This window comes from Montipora foliosa, chromosome 6, assembly GCF_036669935.1.
Source record: "Montipora foliosa isolate CH-2021 chromosome 6, ASM3666993v2, whole genome shotgun sequence".
NCBI classification, from domain to species: Eukaryota; Metazoa; Cnidaria; class Anthozoa; order Scleractinia; family Acroporidae; genus Montipora; species Montipora foliosa.
In genome coordinates, this window is record NC_090874.1 from 33,849,546 (window position 1) to 33,861,981 (window position 12,436).

At 40.6% G+C, this 12,436-nt stretch overlaps 1 protein-coding gene across 1 annotated transcript; it reads right to left on the reverse strand.

Annotated features, from left to right (window-relative positions):
* Positions 1 to 5,070: 5,070 nt before the first annotated feature.
* Positions 5,071 to 7,169, reverse strand: LOC138009009 (uncharacterized). Its single transcript, XM_068856305.1, has one exon. It carries the CDS (start codon positions 6,910 to 6,912, stop codon positions 5,911 to 5,913), a length of 1,002 nt encoding a protein of 333 aa, XP_068712406.1. The 5' UTR covers positions 6,913 to 7,169; the 3' UTR covers positions 5,071 to 5,910.
* Between the last annotated feature and the right edge of the window lie 5,267 nt (positions 7,170 to 12,436).

Here is a 12,436-nt window from a genome sequence, read left to right on the forward strand (position 1 = left end):
GAGTCTGTTTGGTCAAAATCTGGTTACTTGTATGGTTGTTGCCCAGTATCCGACCGGTACAAGGTCATGATCCGACCAGGTAAAAAATAATTTCAATTTTTCCAACGCCCTTATTACTTTACGGAAAACGAAGTATTCGAAAGGAAACCGAACATTTACGCTGTGAGATGCAAGTTTTGGCGGGCTTTAAGATTTAGGATCATTTGCAGAGGGCGCCGTTCTTTTCAGGTGAGTGACACTTTATGATTAGTTTTTACTGCTGAAGAGTCAGACACTCTGTAAATCATGATATATTTTTAAATTTGAAGGAACCTTTCGATATTTTCAGTGAGTATTCTCAAAGAATTCAAGTAGTTAGAACATTTTTCAATTCTTCCTGAAATGTACGGTTTGAGGAATAACGGAGGCAACTATCATCAACAATCTTTCACTGAGCGTGCCCAGAATACGACCAGTTTTTGTTTACTGTGCAAAAATCATTGTATAACCTCAGTGCAGTGGTGATTAATTTCATATCTTTAACTTCAATTGATCTGTGTGTAGTGTAATGCTATTCTGATGCAACTCAATTGAAATTTTCTTCATTGATTTATCGCGCGGAGTTATTTTCCGCGTCTTGCTTTCACACCACACTTTGCATAACGACGCTCGCTTACTTTGTCGATTTATATTTTAGAAATTTTAATGCCAAATTAAATGTAAAAAAATCCATGTGGCCCTCAGATTCCAGATCCCAGGCAATGGAATTCCGGATCCCGAGTCATGGATTGCGCATTCCAAACTCACGAGTTCCACCGACATGGATCCTTGATTCCATCGAAATCTGTTCTGGATTCCATACAATGGATTCCGCATTCACGCTCTGGATTCCGGATTCCAAAGGCTCACGTTTGCTGGATTCCGGATTCCCTCACATCGGGCGGGAAGAGAAGAACATCTCTTCCCCGCCGAAAGTTACGATTAATTGCGTTGTTTTAACTGTGATCGGATACTGGGCAGTAATAGACACGTGTAGACATGCAAATTTCACCACGGAAACGAAGGTACAAACGCAAATCTTGTTTTCATCATTTTATAGACTTAATGGTTTTTTTCAGGGCCACATTTCAATACTCTTGCGGCTAGGAAAGGAAAATTATAGTAGTTTTAAACTGAAGTGGTCGGTTATTGGGCAACATACTGTACATAATATATTGAGGTATTCGAAGAGGAAAATATCCTCTCTTAATTTAATGTAATAAAAGGAAAAGCTTTTGCCATTTAGAAAACAAACAGGAGGAAATCAATGAGCCAATCAAACTTAAATCAAATACCTGGCGCCAAGAGCGAGAAGATTCCTGTAATTCCCAAATGGTATCGCTTTTATAATTGATTGGCTGAGAGCGGGTCGCAATATTTTTAGCCAGTCAACATCCGCAGAGACTACAAAACCACAATGGGAAATTTCCGAGTTGCTGCTTGCCTCGGTTTCGAAGTTAGTCTTGGTGCTCAACTATTGAAAGGGAAATGAGTTTGATTTGCATACGAATACGCAAGTCATTTCCATTCGAATGGTTGTGTACCAGGACTCGCTTTGAAACTGAGGCATGCAGCAACTCGGAAATGGGCTATTGCAAAGTTCCTTTCCGATTTTGACTCTAAATTGTATGCAAACAGCTCAAGACACGACCCGCTGAATGCACAGACAGTTTTTAACCGTCACTTACAACGCATATTTTCCGCACCACACATTGTTCCTCCATATCAGAAAAGTTCAGCCTAGGCACGACTGTTTCGAGAGTACACATTATTAAAATGAAGTGAGAATTTCAAGCCTAATTGTAGAAACCCTAATGACTTATTCATGACCTTAACTTCAAGGAAAGCGACGAATAGAGCTACTGTATTTTTGTTTTCACAATTCATCTGCTGGCTCTCCCTCAATAAATATCTCATAACAAGTACTGCCGTGCAAGGGAGCAACTTCAGAATACCCAGCCACGATTGGGTGACATTGAACGCTTGCTCCTGCAGTCCCGAAGTCGATGAAAGTTTGAGCTGGTAATCTATGGCTCCCGCAGTCCCGCACTCCCACAGTGGGAAAAGGATGAATATGAAATGGAGATAAAACTACTGCTCCCGCACTCCCGCAGTGGAAAAAGGATGAATATGAAATGCGGGAGTGCGGGACTGCGGGAGCAGTAGTTTTATCCCCATTTCATATTCATCCTTTTTCCACTGCGGGAGTGCGGGACTGCGGGAGCCACAGATTACCAGCTCAAACTTTCATCGACATCGGGACTGCGGGAGCATGCATTTAATGTCACGCAATCGTGGCCGGGTATGCTGAAGTTTAGCCCGTGCAAGTATTGAATCCGAAGCTAAGAACGCGCGGATTGTACTAAAAAATACAACTAAAATTATTTTGCTTACTCGAAGGGGATACCTTAAGCCGAATGGTACCAAAAATACTAAGGCCAAGCACAGGAGAACCATGGGGAACCCAATGTTGATTAAACCCTTTGGAAATGTAGCTCTCCGCCCTTCTTGCTCTTGGCATTTCATGCTGATAGACCTCGCACAGGGTGAAAGACCTCGGAAAGAGTGTGTTGGTGCGAAAAATCCTAGGGACAGCAACTTGAATGCAAAAACAATCAACATTCTTGGAAGGAATTGTGCGCCGACCCAACTTTCCCTCAAAAATTTAATGGACTGTCTCTTCTCCTCCTCAAAAACACGTAGTCCGTCCCTCATATTTTTCATGAATACATCTTAATTACTAGAAGTGTCACTGCAGCTAAAAGACGGCGGTTTTCGTTTTGCATTAGCGGCAAGGCCATTAGCTTCTTACTAAACGAACCTGTTATGACGGAGATGTTCAAGTTCTTTCTTTTTGTTTTGCGTGTAGCGATGGCGGCTTGTTTTCAGCTCAATTTTATGTTTTTGTTTTCGTGTACCAATTATATCAAAGGATTTTGTCTTTGGTGAGACAAATTTACCAACTTAGAGTGGTTTTCAATTGAGTGTCGAAAGTAATAAGCGAATTTCGTTGGTTTTGCATTACTTCACTCAGTGACTGGTTCAAAGTTCTCGTACGACTTTTTATACCAATCAGAGGTGAAACAAAAACCACTCGTGGCTCGCGCGTGCACATTTTCCTGCACTTTGTGTCGGCTACGTGTAATTACTTCGAGTTTTGATTGGTTTACTGGATTGTCTCCTTCCTTTTTGATTGGCCAAAGTAATTCATTTGGTTTTGGTTTTAAGACACTCGATTAGAGCGAGTTTCAATCGAGTGTCGTAAAACCAAAACCAAAATTGCAAATGTAATTATTATGGTTATTACTTATTTTGGTTATGGGTGACAGGTCATAAACATAACAAGCATTACATTCTTTTCCCCAGCTTCTCAGCGGTCCGTAGTGCTAAATCCTTGAATCCGATCGGCTAATCGTGCGTGCTGCAGTGGTAGGGGGTTTCCCATCCGGACCCCGAGTACGGACCGCTCCGAAATTTCCAACTTTGCGGCAACTTTTCAAGCTTTTTATAACAGCGTAAAAGTGTCGTAAACAACGTAAAATGTAAGTATTTTAAGCAGAGTCAAGCAATTATGGATTCCCATAACGGGAGCTGGTCCGTATAGCGAAAAACTGTGACCGAAGTCTTTAAAATGCTGCCCGAGGCCGCAGGGCAAGGCCAGCTTTTTCAAGACCGAGGTCACAGTTTTTCGTTATAGCGACCGATCCTTCGCTTTTTTTGCCTCTCTCTCTCTCTCTCTCTTCCTCTCTGAAATCACTTTATTAATTGCAGACTGGCACCGCGCTTGATAGTAAATGCAGTAAGTGACTAACAAACTGAACATTTCAAAGTGAATACTGTATTTTTATTTGAATTCTATTTCCACGCCTCTTTTCTCGAGTATACATGATAGGCCGAGGGTACGGACCGACCTAGGCCAGCCCAGGCGTGGAAATAGAATTCAACATTTGTCTTCTTGAAGTATGTTTTCCTAGTCAGGATCATAATTCACTTTCGCTATGATAGCTCCCAGCGCTGGCAAATAACAAATATGTATGCTTCTACACTGTCACTCTATTCGAGGCATCGATATTTAAATTTTTACTCGGTCTTTCCAGGGCAAATCCGCGAGGTTAAATTTCGGCTTCGTTTTTTTTTACGTTCAATCACAAACCGCACTCAATCTATGAAACGCATGCGCGAAGTTTACCAAAACGTATAGATGGTTTTCACCTGACGTCACAGGGGCCATGTTGGTGCACAGAACAATAGAGAAAAAAGTCTTTTGGGAATTTGACTTTGTTATAATGCAAAACATGAACCATAATTTGCTATTGTTTGTTCACCAACATAGCCGTCTCATCACGTGATTGAAAACCATCTTTTGGTGGCAAGGTTATGCATCTTGTATAGTGCATGCGCGAAGTTTAAGCCATACATTGAACGTTGGCGTTTTTGAGAGTAAGCACAAATATGGTGTCTAGTACGCTCAAACCACATATGAATGCACAAACAAATAAACACGTCGTTCGTTCAGTCACTAAAAGATGTCGAGCGTTTTCGGAACTGGTCGGTTCGCGACCTTTAAGAGAGAACTCTGCGAGAGAACACTTTATGCGCGAATATTTATGATTGAACATATGGAAAATCTCTACTGTATTTTTTCATTTTTTTTTTTTTTCATTTGACGATCCAGGACATCAGGAAAACCCAAGTTCACGCAGATATGCAACTTGTTCTTCTTAGATTTCCTTTCATTTTAAGTGATGAACCACCCTTCTTTTTATGTTAACTAAAAGAAACCTTTCAGCGGGTCAATTTACAGCATAATCGAGGCTCACTTAACGGTTCACAAATTTTCACACTTTCAGCATAGAGACTTCTTCCTCACAGACCCTATGCAAAAATGGCTGCCTTTAAATTATTCTTTTGTTCATATTCAAAATAGCCCAACTAACCTCGTTTTTGAGACAAAAATTCTAAAGAATTTGTTATCCCGAACGAGGTTAGTTGGGCTATTTTGAACATGAACAAAAGAATAATTTAAAGGCAGCCATTTTTGCATAGGGTCGATGATCTTTCAAAGCAATTTTAATTCAGTTTTTCATTCATTTTTCCCCTTCACTGAAACATGCTCGAGGGGTGTGTTGTGTAATGTAACAACTCTTGTAAAATGGTTCTTATTTCAGTGTTACTGAAGTAGCTTTCCTTTTTGTTCAATTCAAAGGTCCACCTTCAACCGACAGGCATTGAGTGCCGCGGAAAATTTTCAAATGTGAAAATTCCACCAAAGCTGAAATTCGTCCACTTAGATCGCTATGATAAGCAATGCGAATTTCCGTAACAAAAACAAACAATCGAAAAACCTGTAGATTGAAGGTGGACCTTAAAGACACCTTGTTTCTTGGTCTTTTATTTCTGCTTGGGTAGCAAACTGTCTCTTTGTGGTTTGCGAGAGCCGCTTCGTGCTGATCTGCGTGGGGTGAAAGCGAAGCTCCAGTGCACTGAAGGCAGGCGTCTCATTTGCAGGCTGCCAAGCCGGCCGGGATTAGGAAAAGAGGTTGTTGGTGAGGATGGAACTTTGTGCACTTCCGATTCGATCTGGCTAATGAGAGCAGTGATCACTGAGTACTGTTTGGTTCAGTTGTGTTATTCAGTTTCATTCTTCATCAAGAAAAACATTGAAATAACACAGCAACACGTTCACTCGTTTCATGTCATGAACAAATTACTTTACAAGTAACCAATCAGTGCCAACCTTTAACATGCAGATATGAAAAATGCTCACGATAATTCAAGTTCCTACTAAAAAACAACCATACAGCCACAATTACACTGAGCCAACATATAGATAATCTCTTTTCGTCTTCAGTGAATAGTGTCATATTTGTTATTTATTCATTTCTTTCTCTTTTAAATACCGTCATTAGACCTCGCACTTTGTGAAGTAGAATTAGGAGAATAAAGATGAATTTCGTGTAGAAATTCGCTAAAATGCACATTTCTTTTATACTTTGGTTCTGAATCTTCATTTTCTTTTCTTTCTGATCGATGGAGACCAACTTGAATCCGTTGTTTTTCTATGGAGTGTTTATTTCCCTTGGTCAGAAAGCCGGCTTCGTTTTCAATTTCCTTCCAATTTTCTAAGCGAAAAGGTGGAACATCAATATTGACTACAGGAACTATCCAAACACAACCTTTGTCAGCGTCGGCTGAGCCCTCTGAAGTTAGCTCTATTTCTGACGGTCTTGAGGAACGGGAAATTTTCGGAACTTTCAACATCGAGGAAGAGGTTGAACCCCCATAGTCGCGTAGCATGAAATGGTCTCTAGGCAACTGTCTAATACTCAAGCACTTCTCGGCAGAGCCGGAAAACGGTCTGGATTCATTGCAAGAAGCTTGGTGATTTCGTTTCTTTTTCCCATGCAGTTTTATCGGCGCAACGTTTTTCTCCTTTAATTTCGGTAGAGGAGGCATTTTGGGAAGTGTTGTGTAGAATATTTCCTTATTTTCCGGAGGTATACTATCCAATTTCGGCAACCGGAGTTGCGTGCGAGAATGAGTGTCGGTCCTCTTCGGAGCCACAGAACGATCAACAAAATCCACACTTTGACCGGTGTCCTTCAAAAGTAACTGCGTCAAATAATTTCTGTCATTGAAGTATAGGTGTGTTGTCGAGTCCTTACGCTTTTCACGCGTGTCAGTGGAACTTTTGTCCAACGAAGAATTTTTTGAAGACAGCTGAGCGTGAGATCGACGTATCACGTCTGAACTTTCCTCGACCGATAATCCTTTTCTAAATAAATGCATAGCCTTCTTTTCATAGTGCCTGTGAAGCAGCAACAGTTCTTGTACGTCCTTGTAAGTTCTGCTTTCTCTGTCTGCTTCAGGAGATCCTGTTAGTGCTAGAGGCATTATTGTTCAATTTAGCCTATATTTACGATGTTTGGACATTGCTCTTGGTAACTTGAACACTCTCCGGTTCTTTCTAGCTAAAATACATTCTGTCTGACAATAAACCCAGGTAAATACTAACGATGTCACAACGTTAGAAAGCAAACTGTATGTTCAATGGCCATCAGTTTCACTGGTTGGTGTCTTCACTTAACAAAATACATTTGTCAAATTTACATGTTCGCTTCAGAGCAACTGTCAATTCTAAATGTCAATCTAATGAATTGGATGAATATTTTATGTAATTTTCAAGATTCTGACCAATGACCCAAAACGTATCACGTTCCCAAATACAAGTCTTTATCAAGATAATGTTTTTTTTTCCAACGGCTATGATACATGACATACACGGAAACCTAATTTAAAAGAGAGTTTCTTAGTTTGCTAAATTCTAGGTAAGATCGTTTTAATGGGCACTGAGTGCAATATCGATCCATACTTTACCCCGACACAATTTGCATTATTTGAGTGTTGCTAAATGTCGCGGGTCGCGTTATTAGTCTTTTTGTCACATTTGGTTAGCAGCATCTGTTGTTAGGCTAAAATGATAATCATTATAGGTGTTGACATGACTCTGTTATTTGAAAACAAAGGCAAGAATGGTTATAGTTTTTAGTAAAAACGCAGTAAATCTTTATTGAAGATTATCGATGCGCGAGGCTATAGAGTAAAGAAAACAAAGAATTACTTAATAAAATTTAAGCCGTTAAGCTATCTGGACGAATGTGTCGTGCAGTTGTCCATATTTCTTTATCAAATTAAGCTGCCGCGGGCAGCGCACTAATCAGGGGCTCGTTTCTCGAAAGTCCCGAAAACCCATTTGTGAAACTGCCAACCGCTTGTTTTGGAAAGCCGATCTTTTAACATCTTTTCAAGGCAACTAAAAGAAACATGACTGTGAAGTTTGACGACTTAAATCTTCTCCGTTCTCGAGATACAAAGGGAATGTGACACCCGAAAATGGCCCGTAAAGTTTCGGGACTTTCGAGAAACAGGCCCCAGGAGTCTACTTTTAATTTGGCAGGGAGCGTGAATTATGCCACCAGCGAGCAGTGTCTCATATTACATAATTACGCAATGCATGCAGCATTATGTAACGGAATGGCCCAGCTTGTGCCCACGGGCAATCCGCGAGAGAGCTTGCTCGCAGGCTAGAATGCTCTGGCTGCAATATTTTTTTTCTTTTGTCTTTCAATATGTTAGTAAACATGCTTGACTCGAGAGACATAGATGAAAGCTGTTGAGTCTTCAAGTGATCCCAGCAGTTATGAGCGCTCCCAGGAGCAGCCAGGCTCGAATGGGGCTCTGCTTTACCAGGGCAATACTCAATTTATTTAACTATCAAACCAAGTTGCAGCTGGTTACATTGAGAGTTCATGAAAACCCGTAGAGGATGGATACAAATATTCACCGCGGTTCGGTAAATATCCATCACTTGTAAATAATGGTTTTAGTATAATATACATATTCTTAACAAGACCATGGGTGATCGCTTCTTTAAAATGGCAGCTCCAGTAGTATGGAACTAATTGCCGAACAATATATGTGACGAGACTAATTTTAGCAATTTTAAATGTTCGCCGCGTTAACAGCTTTTAAGGCAAGAGATTGCAATGCTTGCTTTAGTCAAATACTTGAACGATCGGTGTGGTTGCAACAAATTAAAGGCTCGCGACAGTATTATGTCCTCAAGTTATTATAATATTTTAGCTGGGTTTTTGAGACTGTCAGTTTCAGTTCTTTCAAAGTGTTAAACTTTCGAGTAAATTATCGCAAGAAGGAGACTCGTAAAATGCAAAGCCATGTCATGGGTAGTTGATTTGTTGGGGATTATTAATACTTTCAACATTTCCAATTTTGTTCCCACAAGAGTTTTTCGGCAATGCTAAGCAAATTTTTCCCTAGATGTATTTATCATTGATAATACACCGTTTCAGTTCCTTCATGAATTTCAATAATTCCTGTTTCTCACTATTCAATCTAGTCATTTCATCCTATTTCTGCGATTACGTAAAACAGCGTTGACATTAAACACATTCTCGTCACCAGAGCCTCGGATCGACCCAAGGGCTCTGGGAAACTCTATGTAGGAGAACATTGTTACATTTCCAAAAGACAGTGGCCACATTGCTCAACAAATTGAACTTGCGTTTCCTTTAGTTCCTGCTTCAACATCCATTGCTTTAGCATAGTATGCAGTGGCGGATCTAGGAATATTGTAGGGCGGGTGAATTTGAAGAATCGAAGTATATACTCTGTAAAAAGTCTAGCCTGCAAAGTAGACGTATTTTTGTTTTGGTAAGAATCATCGACATCTTGGATAGCGAGACTAACAGAGGCCTGAGGCGAGTCAAGAAAATTGCACTCAGCGAGAAGAGGACAGTATGAAATGGTAGTGGGGGAAGGGGAGAGAAATACTCCGCCCCTTCCCCCGCCCCTCGTCCCAATCCGCTACCGGGTGTGTGCTTTCAAAATGGTGGCCAATTACGAACAAGCATATGCCTCCCCAAAAACGCCTGCTCTGCAGGCTATCAAAAGTCCAGATAGTTTAGGCTGCCATTTTTTGCATTAGCAAAAAGTTCACGTCAGGTAAGCAGTATCTGTTCCGTAAGCAGTATCTGTTCCGGCAAAAATAAAAATACAATCAAAGGTAGATAAATAGAAATACTCTGTTACAAAAGTAGAAAAAAGTAAGATTTCGTTATGCGCCGATCAAATCGAAACTTCAACATCCCCCCCGGGTAAAGCCCGGACATTTGACCATCTTATGCGCCCGGGGAGTGGGGAATTTGACATTTGCCAAACCGCATACAAAACCGTCAGAAAACCGATACAACGGTGACAAGTGGTGCATACAGAGCAAACTACTCTGACACTTTATTTCATCAAAGTATTTGTGAATGTCATGGACTTGTCTAAAGCCTTCATATCTTTTTGTACCTGCTAAAATCATAGGCTTTATTTTGCCGCTCTCTCGAGCCAGGACTTTGTGGGCTCATTTTCCGCAAAGCAGCTGGTAATGGAGCCAAGTTAACTTAGGAGAATTTGCACACAAGTCCTCTCTAAAATTGCAAGTTTGCAATCGCAAAAAGCTAAAGCTCTGGAAACTTCGATCAAAACTCTCTAATTGAACATTTCTATTTGATAACTACGACCTGACAGTTTGGAGATTCGAATGGAATGTTTAATCTTGGTCTACTGACATGCGATTGCATTGAGGAAGCTAACCGGTACTGTTTGTTCCTTGTTTTACATGGCAGCAGGAACTTGCTCAAAGGTTAAATGTGGTAATAAACAGATACTTACTTAAAACAGGAGTCGAATATTGAACCTCACCGCCCCCCGGGGGGAGGACTCCCATATAAAAAGGGGAGGGATGCTCGTCGGAAATTTTACTTTAAACCCTTAAAGGAGACCAATCTGGGCGTTTTTGACCGCTAAAGAGACTATATTATAACACAGAAAAATAAAAAATACAGCGACTTTTAATGATGGCAAAGACATTATCATCTAATACTTTCACTTGCGTGAAGAAATATAAAAGTGTAAATATACACCTTTACATTTCTTTGCGCGCAACTCTAAAGGAGATTTTCATGGCTACATATGATTGCGTTTTGCCCAAAACACTCTTAGTGAGACCAATATCCGAAATTTACACCCCTAAGCAAGCGATGAGCATCCCTCCCCTTTCTATATGGGAGTCTCCCCCCCCCCCCCTTCCTCCCCCACGGGCACCGCCCTTCCATATCGCGACGTTGCACCAAAGAGAAAATTCGTCGATGTCCCTAATTCATCTTGCTGGCCCCGGGAATTGTTGTCATCTGCACTGACTTCGTCACTACTTTCATCAAATTCTTGCTGGCCTTTATCAGAGTCACTAGCTTCTCACTCATCAGTTTCATGCTCGTTCAGATCTTCATGGGGTCCTTTATTTTCATCCACTCCGTACCAACTCGGGCGTCATTCGACACGCGTGATCCCCTACCGTGACATTTAGTTTGTCACGCATTCCTCTCAACAACCTTGGCGTTTCGCGGTTATAGAGTGTTTGCATGTGACGCCTCCGGGAATTGAGCTCTATTATCACTCAAACGTTTTTTTTTTGTTTCGAAGGAAAAACAAGGCTACTGATCACGTGAGTGAAAACAGGCATCTTGTACCCTATGGAACCTTACATTCTATTTATCAGGCCCTTGTACAACCTCATTTCAACTACTGCAATATTGTTTGGGGAAACTGTGGAGTAACTTTGCAGGACAAACTGCAAAAACTACAAAACAGAGCAGCCCGTGTCTTGACCTACTCTAACTATGACGCTCATGTCAAAAATTTATTTGAACTCTTAAGATGGAAATCCCTAGTCTCTCAAAGGCAAATTGAAAGAGCAACAATGGTATTTAAGTCCCTACAGGGACTAGCACTGAGTATCTCTGCTTGAAAATTGTCCATCGCGATTCTGGTTATTGTTTGAGAGACTCTGTGAATAAGGTAAAAGTGGCGCAGTTTTGTGGAACAGTTTGCCATTAGAGCTAAGGAAAGCAGAGTCCCTCAATCAATTCAAACGACTGATTAAAGAGGTTATCTAAGCCATTATTCTAAACACGGCATTCATGGAAAGCAGCTTTTATTGTATGATATTGAGTAAGATAGTTAATGTAGTTTACATAGTTTTATCTATAAATTTTTAATTGTACATATTTTTCTTATATTGCTGATGAATTGCACCGTGGTTAAATAAAGATTAAATAAATAAATAAATAACACTCTATTCGAGATCAATTGCCGCGCAAATCTACGAAAAACCGGAAGCCAAATAGGACAAAACAGAAAAACCCAAAAAGCACATCGCATAACAAAACCGAAATACCGCTAGTATTTTTTACGAAAACCGAAAACCAGATGCTAAAAAACGAAAAACCCGCAAACCGCAATAAACACCAAAACCGAAAAAGCGAAGTCTTTTGGCACAAAAACCGAAAAACCGATCCAAAAAATAGCCAAAACCACATAACCGAAAATCCCAATGTCCCCCTCGGTACGTTTTCACACCCTCCATTTCATTTTTAAAGCTCTGAAAGCTGTACGTTTCTGTTAGAGGTAATCAACCGACACTGAACAATTTGAAATACATGCGGTAGTAAACGCTCTATGCTCTGTTGTTGGTAAATATACAGTTCCCTCGTTAAACAACCTTTGCCATGTTTCGGAGTTAGAGCAGCTTATACTTGCTTATTGACATTGTCCGACTTAATTCAATTTTCAAGTTACTTTTAAAAGGTTCAATGTTAAAGTTGTGTTTTTGTAGTAGCTCAAGTCTGGAAAAAACGGCATCATCATATAAAGGGTCACGAAACATGTGTTACCATGTTTATACGCAAGCTTTTAAGACGACACGAGCTGACGACGATTCTTCTTTAGTCCGACGGTACGGTAGGGCATTTGAACACCATTTTGGCCCGAGAGGGCGCAGGGGCACCCAACG

Coding starts and splice junctions, on each gene's coding strand:
- LOC138009009 (XM_068856305.1), bottom strand. CDS start 6,912: ATGCCTCTAGCACTAACAGGATCTCCTGAAGCAGACAGAGAAAGCAGA.